Here is a 24,651-nt window from a genome sequence, read left to right as displayed (position 1 = left end):
GACTTTTGGGGCAGGGCTTAGCACCTCATCACCTCATCAGACTAGACAGGAAAACATTCATAAGGATCAACAGACAGACCTGGAACTATTTACGTGGGTTTTTTTCCTTTTTCTTTCTTTCTTTCTTTTTTTCCCCATGTCTATATAACATAGGCAGGTAAACAATCCTAAGCAGAAAGCAATGGTTCTGGGGGGACATGGGAGAGGGGGAGGTAGGGGAAAGGAAGGGAGGAGCCAACAAACCCAAGGACAAGGGAACAAGTGATCTAAAATTGATGGTAAAGAGGGAGTAAAATGCTAAGTGGGACTTGATCAAGTGCAACGTAGCCAAAAGGACTTACTGAGAGCCGAATGAAGGTGAAACATGATAGTGAGACAGGAGGAAAGTAAAAAGAAATAGTGGAAAATACTAGGAGGCAAAGATATTTATAAAGGTATAATTACGGGCATATATATGTAAATATATTTAAATGCAATTATAGAGATATAGGTCTATGTACATTTATTTATAGGTTAACTACTAAGGTAGCAGACAGACATTGGGCCTCTACTCCCTCAACAGAAGGTCTATCTTGAAGTACAATGCTGTCTGTGATAGGATTATATTTATCTGAATTCAAGGAAATTCAATTAATACAACTATTACTCAAATTTATCCACCAATCACAAAAGAAATTGATGAAGAAATTGAGTAATTTTATCAATGGCTTCAGTCAGAAATTGACTAACCATGCACTGATAATTACTGGTGATTGGAATGTAAAAGTTGGAAGCAGAGAAATGAACAGTAGTTGGAAAATATGGTCTTGGTGACAGAAATGAAGCTGGAAATCACATGATAGAATTTTGCAAGAACTTGTTCATAGAAAATACCTTTTTTCAAGAACAATAATAGTAGCTATAAACATGGACTTCTCCAGATGGAATACTCCAAATTGATCTGTGAGAAGAGATAGGAAGGAACTCAATATCAGAAGCTAAAATCAGGCTAGGGGCAGACTGTAGAACAGATCAATTACTCATATGTAAGTACAGAGTGAGGGTGAAGCAAATTAAAACAAGTACACTACAGCCAAAATACCATCTGAGTATATCCCATCTAAATGTAGAGAACATCTGAAGAACAGATTTTAATCACTGAGCACTAATATAGAAGACGTGATGAACTGTGGGAGGATGTAAAGAACATCAATCATAAAGAAAGCAAAAGGTCATTAAAACAACAAGAAAGAAAGATCAAAGTGTATATCAGGGGAAAAACCTCAAACTTCCCCTGAATTGTAGAGTAGCTAAGGCACATGGAAGAAGAGATGACGTAAAAGGGTGAACGGGAAATGTCCAAGGGCAGTTGGAGAAAACAGCATGAATATTATAATGCAATGTGAACAGCTGTAGAGTTAGAACACCAAAAAGGAAGAAAAGCTTCAGCATATCTGAAACTGAAAGAATTCAAGAAAAAGTTCAAGTCTCAATTTGTAATATTGAAAGATTCTATGGGCAAAATATTGAATGGTGCATGAAGCTTGAATAGAAAATCCAAAAATTATACAGAGTCACTGTACCATTTTGGCATTAGTCAGCAATATGGCTCCAGGAACTGATGGAATTACTATGGAAATACTTCAACGAGGTGAAGAAGCACTGGAAGCACTTAGTGGTCTATGCCAGGAAATTTGGAAGACAGCTACTTGGCCAAGGGAGTGGAAGAGATCCATATTTGTGCTCATTTCCAAGAAAGTAACCCAACAGAATGCTCAAACTATCAAACAATATCATTGATATCACAAGCAAGTAAGATTTTGCTGAACTATCCTCATGAATGCTCCTCGGAAACAAAGATGATGAGATTTCTGAAGTGCTTCGGGCGTGTTAACAGAAGGGACCATGGCCTGGGGGAGGACATCGTGCTTGGTTAAGTAGAGGGTCAATGAAAAAATGAGGAAGACCCTCAAGGAGATGGGTTGACACAATGGCTGTAACAATGGGTTCAAACATAGGAACGGTTATGAGAATAACGCAGGACCGGGCAGTGTTTCATTCCACTGAATGTAGGGTTGTATTGAATCAGAACCAACTCAGCAACACCTAACAGAAACAGCGTATCAATTTTTAGTGATCAGGAAGCAATATTTTAAGTATGTCATGACCAAACATGGCAGTTTGTTGCTTACAGATGGCTCTTATTCTATGATTTATATATATTTTAGGAAAGTTATTGGAATTTTAGGTGATTTTCTAATTGATTATAAATTTACATTTTAAATTATGGTAAACAGACTCCAGTTAGCTTTCATGTAGGGCATCTATCTGAATTTTAAGAATGAATCATTGATACTAGGTGGGAAATACCTTTATTTTTTAAAATGTAGAATTTGCAAATTATCTCCATACTCTTTCCAATGATTTTTGAAAATACGTTGGCTCAGACTTAACAGGAATATAAATTATGTAGCACTTCATAGTTCTTTGCATGGCTGCAGTTTCCTTGACCATTTTTATTTCATTTTTTCTCACGGGTCTTGACCGTTTTGAGATGGATGAAAGTTCATGTTCTTTATTGTCCGAGTGTAATTTAACTAAAGTCAATTTACTTTTCTGGTATGCTTTCTCTTTTTCTCACTAATTGCTAATCAATGCACATAGAACTACCTCATAAATGTGCCTTTAAATTGTCTTATTCATCTTCCCCCTGTCTCTGTTCCTGCTCACAGACTTGCGGGTGACACAGTAATATGTTACAGTGATGAGCGTCTTCATCATCACGCTGTGCATTATTGTAGCAATTAGCTTAAAAATTGACTTTTGCCCTATAACTGGCTCTCAGTTGGTCAAAACTCTGTATGTGGATATTCCCTACTTCAAAAATATGAAAAATATTTCACACGTTGAATGGCACTACTTCTTTTCCCTTATTACATAACATGATCTTCATGCTCCAAATAATATTAAATATCAAATTGCTACCTAATTCTCAAAAATAAAAAATCCAAAGAAAGAACAAAATCTTTGCACATGGTGAACTTGGTCCTCATTGCTTCTCACAATACTCCTAACCTTATTTCAGTAATCATCTCAGGCTCATTTTAGTTTTCAGGTAAACAAACCTTCACAACTACCCTGATGGATTACTTGTAGTTTCCTGTAACTATTTATCATGCTGCAGTGACTCACATGCTGTCGCTCCTGTAGAACCTAGGCCACCAGCATTTCACATAGCAGAAGAGCCACCTAAGGGAAACAGCTTCAGTGTAGCTTCCAGGCAGACAAAGAAGGGCTGTTGATCTACTCCTAAAAATTAACCAGTGAATCAGAACATAGTACCGCTAGAGAGCATGCTAGAAGACAAGCACCCTAAGAAGGAAGACACTCAAAACGCACAGTGGCCACATGATTGTGAAGATGATGTTAAGACCAGGCAATGTTTTGTGCATGGAGTCACCAGAAGGCAAAGGCCATTCAATGGCACTGAAAGTATCAATCGATGTTCATGATATTGCTAGTCAACAGTTCTTCTCCAGGGGACCTTGTGAATGGGGGAATATTCTCAAGTTCATGGGCTCTCCTATGTCTCCAGCTAGCACTATCCATAGCATACAGCGATCATAGTGGCTGCTTTGTTGGTTATTCATGTTGTGTCTTTCTGCCTTTCTCACCCAACACTTCCTTGGAGTTCATGTCCTCTCTGTATGGGAAGAGAAGACAAAGGAAAGATGAGCTCAGAGTTATTGTTGGTGTTGTTGTCAGGAGCCATTGAGTCGGTTCTGACACAGAGCAACCCAATACACAACAGAATGAAACACTGCATGGTCCTGTTTCATGGTTCTTGCGATTGTTCCTATGCCTGAACCCATTGTTGCAGTCACAATGTCAATCCACTTTCTTCAGGGCCTTCCTCTTTTTAGCTGCCCCTTCACTTTACCAAATATGATGTTCTTCTCCAGGGACTGGTGTCTCCTGACAATATGTCCAACGTTTGTAAAACAAAGGAAGTCTTGCCATAGTTGCCTCTAAGGCGCACTCTGGCCATACGTCTTCCAAGACAGATTGGTGCGTCCTTTCACAGACCACAGTACTTTCAATACTCTCCAGCACCACACTTCAAATGCTTCAGGTCTTCCTTGTCATCCCATTCAAGTTCCAACTTTCACATGCATATAAGGCAATAGGAAAATGCCATGACTTGGGACAGGTGCACCTTAGTCTTCGCTTTTCAATACTCTAAAGAAGTCTTGTCCAGCAGTTATACCCAATGCAACATGACCTTTAATCTGCTGACTGCTGCTTCCATGGGCATTGATGGCTCTGCTAAGCAAAACTAAATCCTTGCCAACTTTGACCTTTTCTTTACTTATCAAGATATGACCTATTAGTCCAGTTGTGAGGATTTTGTCCTTCTTTGCATTCATTCATAATTCACACTGAAGGCGGCAATCCTTGGATTCATTAGCAAGTGCTTCATGTCCTCCTCACTCTCAGCAAGCAAAGTTAGGCCATCTGCATATTGCTGGTTGCTAATAACTCGTCCTCTGATCTTGATGCAACATTTTTCTTCATATAGCCCAGTTTCTCTGATTATTTGCTCAGCATACAGATTGAACAATTATAGTGAGAGGATACAACCCTGATGCTCAGAGTCACCAACTGGAAATTATAAAAATAGGTATTGACAGAAATACCGGCTGAAGGCTAGGAATTCTAAGCTCATCTCTACATCTATAGTTTTAAGCATGTAACTTAATCTCTCTGAAGATCAATTCCCTTGAATGAAAATTAACAACTATTTCACTGACCTATTGAGGATATTAATAAAGTGATATTTTTAAAAAAATTTGCACTGTGCAGTGAAGAAATCAAACAATAGTCTTGGTTATTGAAACTACCTATAAAATAATTCAAAAGTTTCAGCATATACGTTTATTCTTCCCTTCCTTTATTCAGTCAACATTAATTAGATGCCTATTATGGTCATGGCTCATGTTAGCTGCTAGGATACTGGTCAAGAATAAAGGTCTGAGAAAGAGTTAGTGAAATAAAGTGGGAAAGGGGGAAGCATAATAAACTCAACAACTCTCAGATCTTCTAATAGATCTGATTAATTTATTTAATAACCAAATGCTACTCTAAAAGAAATCTTGAAAATCTAACAGTGATGGTCAAAAATTTAACTTGAAATAAATACCAAAGAAAGAAAAAAAAATTATAGTCCATAGAAGATTTTTTTTTAAAGCCAAAAGCTAAGGAAACTAACACTCTCCGTGGTCTAAATCCCCTAAGAGACTCCCAAATGAATTTTTTAAATGTCACTTTATATTATTTATAAAAGCTACACTTATACACTAAAAAGTGTGGAGAGTAAAATTTTCAAGGTTGATCACAGATTAATCAGGCAGAAACAAACAAACAATAAGAAAGTAAATACAGTAACAATAATTGTAGAATTCAACAATACAAACATTAATGGTAACAAAAAAGACTTTTTAAAAAAGGTAATATAACGATGGATAATAAAGATGATACAGTAATGAGATTTGATATGCTTAATATATGCCACTCAAAATATAGCAAGTAAAACATAATAGCAAAAAGAAAATGTATAACAAATATAGCTTTTGTCTGAACAATTTTAAGAAATTAAAATATAAAGACATATTGATTTTGAGCAACATAAAAACAAACCAAAGCCCATTTCCACTGTGTAGATTCAAACTCGAAGACTCTATAGAACAAAGTAGAACTACTCCTGGGGGTTTCTGAGGCTGTAAAGCATTATAGAAGCAAAGAGCCTCGCCTTTCTTCTGTAGAGTGGTTGGTGTGTTTAAACCACCTAACTTGTGGTAGTAACCCAATGCTTAAACCATTGCACCATCTGAGCTCCGTTGAGTGATAGAGCATGTGTCTAATTATAAACTTCATGTAAAATCTGTATCCTTAAAATAGAGAGTACAAATACCTTTTTGAAGCAACCACTAACAGTTAAAACATGGTATAAATTAGAACACAAAAATTCAAATTTCCCCCATATCATTAATTCTTAACACTAATGCAGTAAAGTTACACTCTAATTAAAAGTTTTAAAATACTGTATATAATCGAGTACAAGCTGAGTTTTTCAGAACATTTTTTATGCAGTTTTTGTGGTAAAATTAGGTGCCTCAGCGGATATTCGGGTCAGCTTATACTTGAGTATATACGGCATAGAGTGAACCCTCATTTATCGCGGTTAATCGGTTCTAGACCCTACCATGATAAATGAAATTCCGCGAAGTAGGATTCCTTATTTGTAAATCAAATATTTTCATAGTTAGAGCATAGAGGACATGAAAAAACACCCTTTAGTCACCATTACACTTGTATTACCCAATTTATTAAACGAAAAAGGGAAAATACAGTAAAACATTTTGGACGTTACAATTATCATTTATTATATTATTTATGGCATCTAGTTTACAATATTACATATTTCACATACAGTATTATTATACATAGTTCTTACAAATACTGTAATCAATAGCCTATGAAATGACTTAAGGGATGTACTCTACAGGTGGGTCGCCGTCTTTTTCCTCTGAAAGAGCTGGTGTAGGCAGTGGGTTTCTGGGTACACGTTTAAGAAACATTGTGATTGGCAGTTGCCGACGTTGTCTCTTCATTTCAGTGAAAAGGTTTTTGTAGGGTTCCATTGCCCCATCGAGTGCATTCCGGAACCGTAATGCACGATTCATTTCTGGATCCCATTCTTCAATCGTGTCCTGAACTTCTTTGATTGTTCTTACGATATGCGAGAGACGCTCCATTGTGAGGCCAACTAACTCCTCATGATCCTCAGGAACCTCTGACTGCTCTTCCGTCTCCTCCTCACTTTCAGACTTAGCTAGTTCCACCAAATTCTCATAATTTAAATGATCTGAAGACTCCAGCACCTCAAATACGTCATCGCGGTGCATATCCTTGAAACCTTCTCCTTCCAGCATCTGGGCTAGTCTCACTGTGTTATCCACCGCTGAGTTTCTGACTTCTTCTAGGGTGAATTCTTCAGATTCCTGGACAATTCCAGGCCACAACTTCTTCCAGGTGGCCTTTGTCATCTCTACCTTCATATACCTCTTCTGGAATTTTTCGAACCAACCCTTGCTCGCTGTAAAATCCACGAACGTTGCAGAAGAGGATTCTGGTTGAGGTTTGTCTGCTGTAAAACGCTGATAGAGCTGCCTTGCCTTCTCCCGGATGACTATCGAATCCAACGGAATGTTTTTCTTGCGCCTGTCATTGATCCAAACGGCTAGGACAGACTCCGTTTTTATTATGAACTTATCACGACTTGTCACGATGCGCTTTGCTTCCTTGTTGAAAGTGAAAGTAGCCGTAGCACGGATGTTTTTTTCCTCTTTACGGATGGAGCGAACGGAAGACTCATTCAAGTCGAAATGGCGTGCAACCTCCACGATTTTCTTGCCATCTTTGATCATATCCAAAAGTTTTACCTTTTCCTGGATGGTGAGCATCTTCCTCTGGCGCTTATTTTTATTGTCAGAAGGCTTAGAAGAAGCAGCTCATTTAGGAGCCATCATAGGGCTTAGATAAAATTTCTTAAAAATCGCAATTACAGTACACTGTACAAAAGCAAAAATGCATCTGATATGTAGCTCCGATACATAGCGATGCAGACAGAAGCGTGTACAGTATGAGCCACTCAGTGGCAGTAATGACAGAGCATGCGCTGTTACGCAAAAACCGCGATAGAGGGAAGCCGTGGAAGTCAAAGCGCGAAGTGGCTAGGGTTCACTGTATATGAAAATGATAAAGTCTAATGAACACTTACTTTAAAAAAGATATAAAATTATAATTCTACATGATTTAGAATAAACACAAAGGAAAATACATCATAATTATGGAAGGATGCCAAAACTAATCTTAAAGGCAAATGCACAAGTATGTGATTTCATTATTTTTAAAACAACAAATAAAAACAAATGAAAATCTCTTGACTCAAGAAGTTTTATAAAGAACAAAAAATCTAAGAATAGAAGAAAGAAGAAAATTCACGATACATATATTTTAAAATCTTTTTTTAATGTGAAAATAAAATCAAGCTTAGTAAAATGTCAAAAGGGATACTACACTTACGAGTCCTTTAAAAAGTTATAATCATGATACCAAACTAACAAATTTGCTAATCTCCATGAAAAGCATAGCTTTCTGTTGAAAATGAATGCCCCAAATTCACACTAGAAAAACTGCAAGCATATTTTACCAACAATCTTTCAAGATCATGAAAACAATATTAGAGATTGCCTACAAAGGCCGATTTCCTTTAAAAATATACCAGGAAGCAGCCAATTCAATGCTAATGAAAATTTCCTAGGAACTTTAGAAGAAAAAAAACTTTTAAATTTATATCATGATGATAATGTAACTTTAATGCTTTGTTGTTGGGATAATAGTGGGAAAAGACAGGGCTATATTGCTTCTTATTTGGCCTACCAAGTCTCTGAATCAGGTCAAGTCTTCATGGCTAATGGCATCGGGCCACAGTCTCAACAGCAGGCTTAAATGAGATCACCAAGTAGTTTAATAAGTGAGCTCGTCCCCAAAGCCTGGGCAGGAGTGAGGGAAACGCACAGGAGACGATGAAGTATTTCGAGATTAACAACAGTGGAGAACTGGTGGGTCAGCAGTCAGGGAAAGTTATGGGAATCCAGAGAATATTAAGAGAGGTCTGTGACTGCAGTAGAAGACAACCGACAGCCTAGTGGAAAGAACTGGGAGGAACAAAAACCCCTCAGTCGTCATCCTGCCATAGCTCCAGAGATGAATTCCACTGGCCAAACCCATCCCATAATAAAGACCAGTCTCTAAAGACCAGTCTTTGGGGGGAGTTAGCAGAAAGAAAGCCTGGAAAATGAATGTGGAGAATACCCAGCAAGTCTTTTCCAAAGGAATTCTCTTTTTCTAGCCAAGATGATTGAACGTATCTATGTCTCAGCCCTTAAGAGATCAAAAATCCAGCCGAAGACATATATTTTTCATTGGCGACACATTCGATGCCATCTACAAAATAGACATAAAGAGTTACTAGCTTTAATGTAGAAAGACTTCAGTCTGCAAGAAACAAAAGAAAAAATTATGGGCAAATAATAAATTCCAAAGGAAGAAAATGCCAATGTCCGTAAATGTACCTTTTTAAAACTTTTTATTTCATTTGTCCTTAAAAATTAAGTTATTTAAAATATAAACTTGGAATTTTTTTTAAAAACAACAACCTGGAAATATTTTTTTGATTTCCAGGTTCTCCGGTTTGCCTCCTATGTGTTGGTTAAAACTTTTCAGTCACTTGCACTGGCTCTCTAGAAACAAACAGCTATTCCTTGCAGATTTTCCAATCATCCTTTCCTTTTCCTTCCTTTGGCTATCCAACCCAGCCCTGCTCCTAGTGCAATTCCAGTTTGCTTAACTTTTATTTATGAATCTGTAGCAGATGCTGCTGGAATTTTTACGGAGAAGGGGAACATAGATCCAGATGAAGTTTCAAGGGTAGTGTGAAGATTATGGGCTCATCTCTAGTGAACACGGCAATTCAAGTTAGCTCAAATTGGAAATCATTTTGTTATTGTTTAGAACTATATCCTCACCGAATTTATATCGTATATGTGTATGTCTCTGTGTATATATTTTAATAAAGAAAGATGAAGGTTGGAACTCACAGTCTAACCTTGGGAAGCTGTCCAGGCCATGACCTTCTGAAAAGTCACAGCCTTGAAACAGCATGGGACAGTTCTACTCTGCACGCATGGGGTCACCACCAGTCACAGTCAACTGGATGGCAATTGACAACAACAAGAAATGTAGATAGCTTAGCACAGGATTACAACAGCATAGTTCTTTTTAAGCAACTCACAGTCTTGCAGGTGATAGCTAATATGGTTAAACACTTTTTAGTGTTTACTATGTACTATGTACTGTTCTACGTTCTTTACATTTGTTAATCCATTTAAAACATAAGTCAAATCTAAAATTCAAACCTACTGCAATCAAATCAAGTATGAGCCTTAGGGACACTATAGGACAGAGTAGAATGGCCCCTTTGAGTTTCCCAGACCATAAATCTGTACGGGAGTCAACAACCTCATCTTTCCCCTGCAGAATGGCTGGTGAATTTGAACAGCTAATTTATGGCTAGCAAGTGGCATACTGGTTACCAGTTGGCCTGCTAACTGTAAGGTCCACAGTTCAAAATGACCTGCTGATCTACCAGAGACAGATGTGGCTTTTCTAATCCCATAAAGAGGTACAGTCTCAGAAATTCACTCAGAGGGGTAGTTCTCCCCTGTTCTATAGGTCTATGAGCTGGCATCGACACAACGGCAGTGAGTTTGGAGTTTATTTTGTAGCCCATTATGCCCCGGGGCGTCTATTTAAAGCTTATTTAAAGAATGATTAAAAGAAGTTTTTAATGATTCAGTTGTTTCGTCTATAAAATAGACATGGGCATAGAAGGTGTGTGGGAGATATATAATCGTTTGTCAATTTGAGGATTAAGAGTGTAGGGGTGGAATCTAGCTTGTCAATCAGATCATAGCCAATGAGGCGTCTGTGTGGGCATGGCCTTCTCATGAGAATTCTGGGAAATCTGGGACTTCCTCCTTAGAGGCGAGAGACATTTCTCAAAAAGCTCAAAAAGATGCTCAAAAGATGCTCAAAAAGCCACTGTAACCAACGACCTTCTACCCACTGGCCTGTGATTTTCCTGCAGTTGGCATCATTGCATGTGTTCTGTGAGTCTGAAGAGGACTTTATGGATTGCTGTCGGACATATGGGCTAGCATTGGAATTATGGGCTTGGACTGGACTGGGTTGAGATGTTTTCTCAGTGTTCAAGTCCTCTCGTATATAAATGTCTTTCTTATATGCATATGTGTGTACATGGATTTGTTTCCCTAGTCTACCTAGACTACCACAGAAGGCAATTCTCTAAATTGTGTATTATTGGGATCTTTCTAACTAAATGTTATCGGTGCTAAGAAAACGCTCTCTACAAAGGAAAAATGATGAACTAAACTTTGAGTGAAAGTCCTAATTATTAAACATTACAAATAATAAAACATTTCTGGACTCACACCAGCAACCCCAGTTTTCTTAGTGTTCTTTTCCATTGGATTAATTTTTTTTTAACTTCCCTCAGTGTCAATATCCTCACTTGTAAAAATGGGTCAGACCTTACTAATTTCTTCCTAAATTATAGAGAAGATGAAGTCAGATTACATACAATAAAATATTCAGCTCACTAAAGATTGATATATTCTGAGAAAGGAAGAACAAAGATGGCCATGTTTTAATCCAGCTCAAGGGAACATGAGCTTACTGAGAAATGAGACATCTAGACGTCTGCTTTCAACTGAGGCCATTAAGATGTAGGTGATCTGACAGTCTTGTGGCAAATGAAGGCAAGAGCCTCTTAGGCGTGGCTCCCAGGGAAAAGGGGCCCTCAGCAAGGGGTCACTCCAATACATCTTTCTCTACTGGGCTGGAAGGAGCCCTGGTAACATACCAGGTAAATTCTCAACTGCTTTGGCAGTTTGGAGCCACTCAGTAGCTTTCCCGAGAAAGACCTTAAATCTGCTTCCATAAAGACGACAACCAAGGCCTTCCTATGCAGCAGTTCTAGTCTGTCCTACACAATTATTATGAGTTGGAATGCACTCGACAGCCCCCAACCATGATGGACTGAGATACAAGAGGGAAAGGAAGCATTGGTCTTCTTACAGGCCCTGCTAGACAAAGAAGACAAGAAAGTGTACTTTGCTACATTGAAAACAGAAAGATTAAGGGATTATGGGTGTGACCGGGCAGCAAACTGACAAAGTACATCTGCATTTACCTGGCCGGGTTGGACCCCTCTCTTGAGGAAGCTTCAGCACGTCGTGGGTATGTTTTGGGGAGGTTAGCGAGTTCCTTGGTCATCACGTGCTGGGTATAGTCATCCTGCCATGTGAAACCTGGTGGGGGGAAGTCACAACAAACATGTTACCATTTCCGGAAGCTTACCCAAAGACCTGACTTTAGTCTCATAAAAAAATCCTTGCCAGTTTGGAAACAGTTTTCAGTCTGGCTCATGATGGTGATTGTGTTCATGGTCATCAAGCCATCCCTGACTCATGCCAGGCCCTGCATTATGGTCATTTCCTTGGTATGCTTGAGTCCATTGTGATAGCCACTGTGTGTTTCAAGTGACTTCCAACCTAAAACCAAACCTAAGCATGCTCACTACCATTGAGTTGATTTCTACTCATAGATACCCTACAGAGGATAAAACAGAACCTCCCTGTGGGCTTCTGAGACTACAAGTTTTCACAGGAGTAAAGAGTCTCCTCTTTCACCCACGGGGCACCACCTGATAGCTTTGAACTGCTAACTTAGTGGTTAGCAACTCAATATATAGCCCACCATACTTCCAGGGTGCCTACTCTTCCAACCAGCACTATGATCCTTAAGGTTTTCACTAAATAATTTGGGGAGGTCAATTGTCACACCCTCCTTTCTAGTTGGGGAGGTCCACTGAAACCTGTGCACCTTGGGAGAACCTGCTGGTACTTGTAATATTGGAGTTGGGGATCCCGTAGTCAGCATAGCAACTTCACCAAAGTCTGAACTTTATCAATTCAAAGAAGGGTCTAGTTCTTCCAGGTTCATCATTGAGCAAGGGATATGGGTTAGTATGTTAGGTTCCATGTTGAGAGACCCAGTATTCCACCCTCAGCCCAGATTTTTAAGATTTCCTGGGAGGAGGCTGGGACTATGCTTTGGGGTATAAAAGCAAAGAAGACTGTAGACAGGAAGGGTTTAAACCTGCCTCTAAGCTTCTCTACCAGGTGTAGTTTGGAGAAAATAAAGCCTTCGGAAGAGAGAAACAGCTTCCAGAAAGTCTCTGTATAACAAACTGGCAGAAGATGGTGATACCATTAACCAAACCAAGGCTTCACTTTACGACATGATATTAATCAAATAATTTATTTATAGATAGTCCAACTTTCTAAAACTCCTAGACCAGAAGCACAATAATACTTTATTACTTTAATAAATAAGTGATAGATAGATAGATAGATAGATAGATAGATAGACAGATAGATAAAGGCTTGTTGGATGTTGGGAGGGGCTGACCAACCAGGAGACTTATAGGAAATATACATTTTATTTGGAGGAGATGTTGTAGTCATTATGAAAGATGAAAACTTCCACATGGAAAGGTTATGTCATGGTAGGATATTCCCGACCCATGATGCACAAATATTTACCCTTTGCTCACTCACTACTCTGTTCATCGCACTATACAGAAACACACTGCCACTGAGTCAATTCTGATTGCTTGGGCAATTTTTTCCTGGTAACCCCTTCTTGCTTAAGAGTCAAGCATTTGGAATAGAATAAAGGGTTATTGTTACTATGAAAGCAATTATCATGGGGCTTAATGTACTGTATCTGGGAACCAATTACATTATATTTATACTCAAATGTTATGACAAAGAGATTTGTAAGAAGGGTGAAGTAGTTATGAAGGCAAAATCCATGTGATTATGCATTAATTACATGCACTGCATATCACATGATAATTATGCTTAGAATTACCAAATAACTCCCAAGAATAATTATTATGCAATTTGTACATTTTAGATCTTATGGTAACACTTTAGCTCTTAGAACTACCCCATGCAATTATCCATAATTATCTAATCACTAAATATCATGTAATTATAGAGATATATTTTTATGCCCTGTACAAAAACACATTACCAAAATCTTCAAATCAGGACAGCTCTGTGCTTGTTTGTGTGTGTGTATGTGTGTATTTTATAAAGAAGCCCAGAACTTGCTGAGAACCACATTTACTAGAAATAAATTTAAAAGGATCAACGAAAAGAGAGCCTCAGAAGATATAAGCTGCCTTCACGAACACATTGAAATCCGTATTGTGGACACAAATCTAACATTTAAAATGTACAGGTGGCAAGACCCAAATGGTTTGCATATTTCTGAATTTAAGACTTCCTGGCATTATCCAAAGTAGAAGCTGATGGTACAATTCACCAAATAGAACGACCTCTCAGGGCAGCATGTTCTAAGAAGTTTTGTTTGGAATAGAACTTTTAGACCATAGATTGCTAGACGTTGACTCTTATGGCACCACAGCCACTCAGCTCCTTATTTTAGGATTAAATGACCTAATAATAAACAAACTGATTACATTTTCCAAAAACAGTTAAAAAGTGGGGGGGGGTCTCTTCTAAATGAAATGCATGTTTATGTGGTTAGTATTGGTCCATTCTAAAGAGTACACCTGCTTTGAAGTATGTTTGCAATTTAGCATAATACCTACTACTGTGAATCTAAAAAAGGGGTATAACTATTCCTTCCTCAAAAAGATGGGCTTATGGCTATCAAAAGATACAGCACTTGGGGTCTTAAAGGCTTGAAATTAAACAAGCCCACATGGAAGAAGCACACCAGTCTGTGCAATCATGAGGTGTCAACAGGATCAAGTAACAGGCATCAGAAGACCCAAAACAAACAAACAACAAAACTATATTGTTGAGAACAAGGGGGTGCAGTGCAGAAACCCAAAACCCAAAACAATGAGACATCCCTTCGCAGAAGGGTCACAAGGAAGGGATGAGTCAGCCAGGGCGCAGTAAAGCACCGATGAAACACACAATATTCCTCTGGTCCCTTGAGGCTTCCTCACCCCCCACTATCATGACTCCAGTCCTGCCTTTCCGTGCAGCTAGACTGGAACATGTGCACAGAAACAGATAAAAGATAAGAGCTCGTGACACGCGGAATCCAGGAACAGGAATGGGAGTAGCATACTAGGAGGGTAGGGGAAAGGTGGGGACAGGAGGGGAGGAGAGGGAACAGATCACCATGACTGACACATATCCACCCACCCCAACCCCCAGGGGGACAGAACAACAGAAACCATGGGGGAAGGGAGACAGTGGTCGATGTAAGATATGAAAATAGGAATAATTTATCAAGGACTCACAAGGGGGGGAGGGAGGGAAAAAGGAGGAGCTGATACTAAGGTTCAAGAGAAAGTAAATGTTTAGAAAATAATGATGGTGTACAAATATGCTTGATATAATTGATGTGTGGATTGTTATAAAAGCTATAAGAGCCCCCAATAAAATGATCTTTTAATAATAAAAAAGATAGGCTTAACGTTAATGTTTATCAGAAAACCATAAATCCAGAGCAAACCAAAATAAAGGCTATTTTTAAGATTTAAACAAAATGTTTATGATATTTTTATCTCAATAAGCACGCGAATTTTGGGAATAATGAGGGCAACAAATGTATAGATGTGCTTTACACAATTGATCTATGTATTGTGATGAATTGTATGAGCCCCAATAAATTGATTAAAAAAAAAAAAACCACAAAAGTTTGAGCTATGTCAATTGGGATTTTGTAAGGGTCCAGTCCTTCCAGAATAGTTCTCAGTCAGTTATGTTCAGTCTTGGGAGGACCCTCTATCCCACTCCCAAAAAGGAGCAAACTAATAAAAGTAGCATATATAGATGTAGTATATATAGTTAATGTGCGTGTTTGTGTGTGTGTGTGTGTGTGTGTTTGTGTGTATGTTTCTATTTACCTCTATGCCAACAAAATCCAAGTGGAGGGACTAGAATCTACCATCATGCACTTGTAATGAGGGAACCCAATACTCACATCAGTGAGTGGCGGGAAAAGGTCAACTAGCTTCTAACACCTGTCTTCAGTGGTGTTAGCTGAAACACTCACCACTGATTAACAGCAATGAGGAGTTAGCTCAAACAATCACCACTGATTAACAGCAATGAGAACATCCTTGAATGGCAACAAAGATTTACTGGGAAACCTGGACTTCTACCTCTGCCTATCCTTAGCAGGAGGTATCTACTTAATCTGCCAGAGTGGTGTCAGAAAAAAATCAGTTATACCAGAAAGTTTAAGTAAAATGCAGTCTCATGATATAATACCAAGATGTCTGCATTTCCACTGAAGCTCGCTCATGTGCCCAAGGAAAATCTCATATTGAGTGAAAAAAAAAGAAAAAATATAACAGAAACCAGCAACGAGATGACAGAGAGAGTAGGATGGTCTGACAGGTATTTCAAAGCCTCTATGGTAATTACGCTTTAGCGAGTATGAGCACATTTAAAAAATAAAAAACGGAAGCCTCAGTAAAACAAACAGAAAATGTTAGCAAATGAATGGAAGTTAAAAAGGAGAACCAAAATGGAAATACTGTAATGGAAAAATATCATCATAATAACTATAAATAAAGCTCGGTGTATGCACTCAATAGAAGAATGGAGGGGAAAACTATCACCCAGTTCTGGGTGATGGAACAATTCAAATTACTGAGGTTCTCAACAGTAAATAGTCCAAAAGAAAACTGAGAAGAGCCCCAGATGCTGTAGAAGCAGCAGAAACGGTCTGAATTCATGTCACCAGAGTGCCAGGAGGAGAGCTGAAAGAAGGCAGGCTGAAGGGCAACTGAAAGAAATAATGGCTGAAAACTTCCAAAATTTTCAACAGACATAAACCTGCAGAAGCAGGAGGCTAATCACATCTAAGCCCGATGTGTTTTTAAGTATGTAGAAAAAAGTGAAAACAATGATACCAGTGGATCAGTAAAATTCCTATTATTCCAAACCATTATAGTAAATTCAATAGAACTCTTAAAAAATGGAAGTAACCCAAAGAAAAGAGAAAAAAGGGAATAAGTAGAAAATAAAACAAATCAATAAAATGGCAGACCTTAGCCCTAATATATTAATACTTACATTACAATTAAAAATAGGCTAGATAGATCAATGAAAAGACTGACACATTTTTATAAAACTGAGAACATTTTTAAAAATCATGGGTTTTCTACCAAAAGTGCATTTCTAATTTAATGAGATGTTAGTAGCCATCCAATCAGTTCTGATTCATAGCAAGCATATGCACAACAGAACGAAGCATTTCCTGGTCCTTTGCCCTCCTCAGAATTGTGTAATGCAACAGGGAGAGTGAAAGTAGAAAATAAAAAAAGAAATAAAGATGTGGATGTAGTACTGTAAAGAAAGTAAGAGTGAAGGAAACTTTTAATCCTCCAAACACCTATGCATAGTATTAATAATTTAGTTTGCATCAAACAACAGAGATAAAATATGTGAAGCAAGAACAGAAAGACCTAGAAGGACAAACATACAGAACTACAAGACGAGTTCAACACCTTTCTCAGCAATTGATAGAACAACTAAACAGAAAATCAGAACAAATAAAGAAGAACGGAAAAATTATTTGACTCCTTTGAATCTAGTAAGTATTTATAAAATATTTCATCCAACAAGGACAGAATATACATCCTTTTAAATTATTCATGTACTTATACCAGCAGGTAATAACATGGACCATAAAAGAAGCCTTGGCACATTTTAAAGAGTCGAAATCATACAAAGATCATTCTCAAACCACAGTGGCATCAAATTAGAGATCACTAACAGAAAAATAGCAAGAATATGTTCAAACACTTAAAAATTAAACTACATACATATGCAGATGCATATTTCCTGGGTAAAGCTAGCCAACAATAAATATACCCCCCCCCAAATTTAACTAGATGAAAATGAAAAAAAAACAAAACTATAAAATTTGTGAGGCACAGGTATACGCTTCTTAAGCAATATAACTGCTTATTTTAGAAAATGGTTTCCAAAGGTGGTATGATGTGGCTATAGATGAACAATATGAAAGATTCTTATGATGAAAAAAATGTTAGCACCAATGTCAATATTATGGTTTAGATATTGTACTGAAAGATGGTTAGCATTGAGAAAAACTGAGTAAACGGTTCATGGAATCTCTCTGCGCTACTTTTTAAAAATAATCATATTGACCTCTAATTCACATACCATAGAATTGAATGATTTGAATGTATTAAAAGGATTTGTGCATTCATTACCACTATCAATTTGAGAACACTTTCTTCATGTTTGTACTCACTGATATCGGCTCCCCATTTTCCCCAACTTCCATTGCCATAACCTTAAGAAACCATTAATCTAGTTACTGTAGCTATAGACTTACCTATCCTGGATTTCATATCAAGAAAATCATATCCCTCTCCACCTCCACAGCCCCCCAAAAAACATGGCCAACAACAACAAAATAAAACATAGGAAAACCTCAAGTAGAAAATGATAAAAACTAGAGCAAATTAAAAAGTGTCAAAATGGGGGAAAATGATGAGATGTTAAATGTTAACTATATCAGCATTACTTCATTCTGATGCATCTGTCTGTGGGCATGCCTATTGACAACCGTGGCCCGTGGTCTGAGGGAACTCAATGGAGGCTGAAGCCCCGAGGTGACTCTCAAATGGCTTTGCGGCTTTTACTGACACCTCAGCTTTTTCTGCTTTGTTTCTTACAATTGCATAGACATTTATAATGATCTGAAACTTTAAAAAGTTTAATTAAAAACAAAAACCTGTAAAGAGAGAAGATGAATTCCACAGTTCGATGGTTTGGGTTTTTCAGTTTCCTAGAGATATCTCATGAAAGTGAAAATTTCCTCAATATTTGCTTCAAGGCAAATATTCTGTTAATAGTCTCTTAATTAAGTAAGACTAACTTATTTTCCTTATATAAGTGTTCATATTGTCCACTATTTCTTGAAGTCAATTCTTAAAGTTGTCACAAGGTATGATTCAAATCTAGATTCCTAAGCCTTTTACACCCCCCCCCCCAAAAAAAAAGCACTTTGCTACTAAAGTTTCACTTAAGAAAATTCTTTCAATGGGCAATCATTCAAAGGGCGAGAAATTAGAAATTAAACTATACTATACTCTTCTGCTCAGGAGCACTGGTGGCATAGGTGTTACCGTTGGGCTATTAACCACAGAGTCAGCAGTTTGAAACCACCAGGATCTCCGCAGGAGAAAGACAGGCTTTCTACAGATGTACTGTTTCAGAAACCCACAGGGACAATTTTATTCTGCCCTATGGATTGTTATAATCAACTCAATGGCTATGCGTTTGGAGTATATACTCTTAAACTAATCTATACAGCAGTGAAGGAGCACAGGTAGCATTGTGGGGTAAACATTAAGATGCTAAACACAAGATCAAGGGTTCAAATCCACAACCTGCTTCCCTGGAGAAAGATGAGACTGTAAAGATAAGACTTCCCCCATAAAGGTTTACGGGCCCAGAAAGTTTACATCCAGTCACTGTGAGTTGGAACGGACTTACACTATGCTAGTTTAAGAAAATCCATAAGCAACTGTCACAGAAAGAAAGAAGAAATTCCTCTAACTAAGGGAATCTGTAATTTTAACTATCACGAAGCAAGCATTTAGCAACATCAATAAAGCAATAAAAAAAAGTTAACACTTGTCATGTTTGGTGGTGTGTTTTAGGGAGGAGTGCAGCCTGCTCATGGAAGTTTTCTTTGAGAACATGAATACTGACCATGCTCAATAGATCTGATTTAAAATTCAATTGAAATGAAGAAAAGGGTTGGTAGTGGTTTCATTTGTTTGTATGCTTATTTTTTACTTCTTTTTTCAGTTGGTTGATAGTTTTCTTTAAGCTATCTATTGAATTCTGTAAAAGGCACTGCTTTAGGTAATCTGGGATTGCACGGATGGACAAATGAATAAATGAATTCCTAACATCTCATAATTCATAGTCTAAATAAAGGCAAGCATATAATTAGTTAAAATCCAAGTTGGAGTGTGCCTTTATTTATGAATCAGAGTGCTTAAAACTATATCATAAATTTATAAGCAAACTGCAATAGAAATAGAGAAATGAATAGGCTCATTTGGATTGAGGCTTAGGGAAAATAAACAAACATCTGAACTAGAGTCAAAGTGTTCACTGATAGGTCAGCTCAAATCCACCAGATGCTTTATGGGAGAAAGATGAGGCAGTCTGCTTCCTTAATATTAGAGGAAACCCCTCTGGTGCTGATCTACTCTACTGGATAGGGTCACTATGAGATGGAAACAACTCAAGGCAGTAGGTTTTGTACTTCAGATAAAGGATAAAAGAATTCTAACAAAGATAGGTTAAGAGAGGAACTTCAAGATAATAAAATATGAGAAATGAGATAATAAAGAATGAAGAAAACATACCAACGGTTGTGAAATTATGTGGTGTGTATGATGGTGTTTACAAGATAAGTGCTACACAGGGGCTATGGTTGACTAGAGGCCTGAAATATCATGCTAGGAAGTTTTAATTTTTCTGTACACAATGAGTCATAAAATTCCTTAGTAGGACTATAATATTACCCAATTTGTGTTTTATAAAGGTGATCAATATAAACTATGAAAATAATTTAAAATTTAATTAACAGCAATAACTCTTTACTGAATCTTTTTTTTTCTCCCCGTTTTCAGGGGTTGGGGCAGTCATTCATTTCCATGTGGAAATGGGGACTAGGTATTTCTCAGTGGTGGAGGGCTGTCCTGGGCATGTGTGGCTTCTAACAAGAGTCCCTGGTCTCCACCCACTGGATGCCAATAGCACCCCCTCTGTCCCCCAAGTCATGACACCCAGCACTGTCTTCAACCAGGGTCCAGTGTCCCCTGGGGGCAAAAAAGGTGCCAGGTGTCAGTCCCTGAGCCCCTATGACCTTCAAGAGACTCCACTTCCCATAATCCTCTGACCTCCCGCTGTCCTAGGAAGAAGCCCACATTGAAATCCACACTCTGAGTGGAGAGAAAGTGGGGGAGATGCCAAGGGCTGGAGGTTCCCTTCTGAGGCGCCCTGTGGTGCAGCAGGTTACATACAGGGTGGCTAACCCAAAAGTCGGCAGTTCAAACCCACTCCTGGCTCCACTGGCGAAAGGTTACCTGCTCCTGTGAAGAGGTAGCCTGGGAAACCAGAGAGTTGTTCAGCTCTGTCCTATAGGATGACTATGAATCTGAATTTACCCCCCAATAGTTCCACTTTTTTTGGTTCAGAGGGTCCCCTGGTTTATACTGTCTCACCCATCACTCTTTATTCTGGGATAAGAGGTGATCCAATCAATGTTTTCTCAATTAGTGCAGGATCTCTCCACCCTTGGCTCTGCTGACACCAAGCCCGGCCTTTCTCTGGGGTGGCCCCTTGTTGGGCCGTGTGTGGGGGACAGGGGGGTGGGGAGGGGGGTTTGTCCAGCAGCATCCCTGGCCTCCAACCACTGGATTCCAGACTGTGTCCCCCCCGACCCCCATCTCTCCAAGCACAGCCAAATGTCTGTTGGGGGCATCCCACCCGACACCCACCCCCTCCCACTCCACCCCCACCCCCGTGGGGACGTCCAGTCTCCGGGAAAGAAGTCGGCTAAAGGCACAATCTCACTTTCTCCTCCTTTTGGACATCGGCCAGAAGGCAGCGAGTCTGCTTTCCCTCCAAGGTCGCGAGGCCGGAAGTGAAAGTGCGGCGTGGCCGGAAGTGAGAGAAGCCTCCTCGGTGGAGAACCTCCCCCAGCCCGTTATGACCCAGCCCCCTGGCTGTCTTTACTGAATCTTAACTATAGGCCAGACAGGGAGTGTCCTGTGTATTTTCTATTTTAATCCTCATGATTTCTAAATAATGAGGTGAAGATTACAGAGGAACTGAAAAAGCATTTAGGAACTTTGTAGAAATAGACTATTGTTAAGATGTTAAAATTATAAACTCAAAAAGAGGTAGTAGGATAGTTTGGAGAGACATGTCGGAAGCAGAATTAATGATCACTAATAATTATAGGCAAGAAAATAGGAGAAATGGATTCAAGGTAGATTCCAAGGTATATTGACTGGATTATTGGAAAGACCAGAAATCATTATGGAGGGGGAAACCTTTGCAGGGGGAAACCTTAAGCTTGACTCTTTCAAGTCTAAACTTTCCCATGATAGAGGTCCACACAGAGATGATGACAGTTGAGATTATAATTAGATGACTGAGGAAAATAAGATACAGATACAATAGACAGTGCTTCTACATAATCAATAAGCTAATAACAACCAAAATACAAAACATGCATGTTATCTATGAGACGTTAACATAGTAGCTTTCAAATTTTTGGAGGTAGTATCAAAGCATAAGATGTACATTTTACAATGAAATCTACTGTAAACACCACCACTTACTGTTTGAAAACAGTGCAGTAAAGCTGAAGATCTATTTGAAGGGGGAGTCAGGCTGAAGAGTAGACATGAAATAGGTGGGAATAAAAATGAAGACTACTCCAAGGGCTTAAACAGAAAGAAAACATTTTGAAAATGATTATGGTAACATATGTACAAATGTTCTTGATACATTCGATGTGCGGATTGTTCTAAGAGCTGTAAGAGCCCCTCCCCAAAAATTATTTATTTAATTTTTTAAATGAAGACTACTGCAGGCAGAATGGTGCCTTCTGGGTTAAATCTTGCCTTTTGAAACCTCAGTGATCTTTGCTTGTTGAAAACGATGCCTTCTCCCACTCACAGAACCGTGGTGGTCCCCAAAGCCGGTGCCAGGGGTGCTAACCTTTCAAGTGATTCGAATTTAACAAAACTTATTGGTTGGTGGTAGGAAGTGAACCAGAACGTATTTCATTGTAATAACTATTGAAGAATAACTAAACAAACAAACAAAAAACCGAAGACTACTGACAAGCTAAGAGTGCTAGAGCTGCATTAATGAAATGAATGGCAGACTTTTTATCCTTGGAAGACACTTGATGAAACTTACATTTAAAAATACTCAACAGAAACCGTGATGGAAAAGTTAGAGCCAACGAAATCAACTAAGAAGAGAAGAATAATGAGAAGGTTTTACATTTTTTTAAGTTGTCAAAGAAAAGAGGAAGCGTGATGCTCCATCAGTATTGCAAGAAGACTCAGGAGGGCTCTGTCAGACTTCATCTGGGAGGGAAGCAGGTGGTGATCAAAGAAGTAAAACCCCAAATAAAGGCAACTCAAGGTTTTGTACCGAGGAAACCAGGAAAGTTCTCTCTAAGGGTGCACTTTACTTGGTTCCAACTTGATAAAAGTGAAAGAAAACTCAGAGTGGGGGAAAAAAAAAAAAGGAAATCTTTTAGCCTTTAATTTTACCCAGAGAACGATTCAATTGGGTCATGGTTTTCAAAATGGAAGGAAAGTTGGTGTTGAAATGTGACAAGGAAAAGCCACAGAAATATGACAAGGAAAAGCCAGGAAAATTTCTGGTAGAAAACAAGGATGGAGTAGTTGATGGCACACACAGTAAAGTGTCCAATGACAACCCAAAGGGGTGCTAATGTAGACCCACTAGGTTCAAAGATAGGCCTGGAGATATGCTTACCAAATGTGAAGTAAAACCCCTGGAACAGTGCTACTGTGCACAGAAAGGGTTACTGTGACTCAGCATCAATTCATGGCAACGAACAATAAGCTACGCGAAAGGTGTTCGGAAAAGGTAGTGACCAGGAGTTCAATGAATCTTGGATTTCTGAGGAAATATTTGCCTATCTAAATAATAAAGTGACAGAAGGCATTCATTGGCATAGTCTCCTATCCAAAATATTCTTTGCAGAATGTGAATGGGCAGTGTCTCTTAGCATCCAAGACAAAGACTTGATAGCAACATTAGAAAGAGGATGGGTGAACTGAAGGAGAATAATTTCTCATAGAGATGATGTGAAAACGATTAAAATGATCAAATGGGCTCTTCTTCATAATCAGAAATGATATGAGTTGATAAGTTTAATCGCTGAACAAGTATGCATGGCATAGAAACCAAATTAATCAGGTATCCTGCCACTTACTGGCACGTATTATTCCAGTAGTTTTCATGTCTAGTCTCTGGAATAGTCTAAGTACAGGATCATATCATCTGCAAATAGAAACAATTATACTTATTTGCCCATTTGGATGCCTTATTTTTATTATCTTTTTGCACTGGGTGACTCAGACTTCCAGCACAATAGTGAATAAGATTTGTAATAACGAGCATCTTTATCTGGTTTGCTGTTCTCAGCGATTTCAGTCTATCTCCATTGGGAATAAAGTTAGTGATTGGTTTTGCATATATTCCCATACTTAAAGAATTATTCTATGCTTTTGTGATTTTCTTTTGAGAGTGCATTCTATTTGGAATCCATTGAGTTTTTTTAATGCATAGGTAAGTTTACGTCCAACAAATCTTCAACAATTTTCTTGGTGAGTTTTTTGGTCTGTTCCTGTTCTGAGATTCTGATCACAATTAAGTAATTCCTCTTGATAGTGGCCCACATATTTCTTAAACTTTCTTCATTTTTTATTGCACTTTTTTTCTAATTGTTCCTTTCACATATTAAGAGCTATGTCTTCAATTTCACTAAATCTGTCTTTCGTAGATTCGATTCCTTTTTCTATCTAGGGCAATTTCTATTTCTAAAATTGTCTTATTAACAGTCTGGATTTTTATTTGTTGTTTTTGTATGGCTTCTTAATTTCCATTCTTGTTAGATGTTCTTGTATTGTTTTCCTATATTATTCGAGAATTCTGTCGGTGGTTTCTTGATCTCTTTTATCAACTGCTGCAAGAATTTACCATGTGAATTCCATATCAGACATGTCCAAAGGCATTTCTTCCTCCAGAAGATTTTCAGGCTCTGTAATTTTGTCATTTGGGCGGGGTGGTGGGGGGG

At 38.4% G+C, this 24,651-nt stretch overlaps 1 protein-coding gene across 1 annotated transcript in view; it reads right to left on the bottom strand.

Annotated features, from left to right (window-relative positions):
- The window catches only part of PTPRN2 (protein tyrosine phosphatase receptor type N2), a 1,475,949-nt gene that overhangs the window by 916,528 nt on the left and 534,770 nt on the right, over positions 1 to 24,651 (bottom strand). The window contains exon 4 of the mRNA XM_045290142.1: positions 11,876 to 11,993. Within this exon, the coding sequence (XP_045146077.1) occupies positions 11,876 to 11,993 (118 nt within the window). The remainder of the gene's footprint in view (positions 1 to 11,875; positions 11,994 to 24,651) is intronic.

Source organism: Echinops telfairi, unplaced genomic scaffold (genome assembly GCF_000313985.2).
Source record: "Echinops telfairi isolate 266 unplaced genomic scaffold, ASM31398v2 ScPeMD7_31;HRSCAF=116, whole genome shotgun sequence".
Classification (NCBI taxonomy): domain Eukaryota; kingdom Metazoa; phylum Chordata; class Mammalia; order Afrosoricida; family Tenrecidae; genus Echinops; species Echinops telfairi.
The sequence above is the reverse complement of the archived record's forward strand: the minus strand, read 5'-3'. Positions and strand labels throughout refer to the sequence as shown.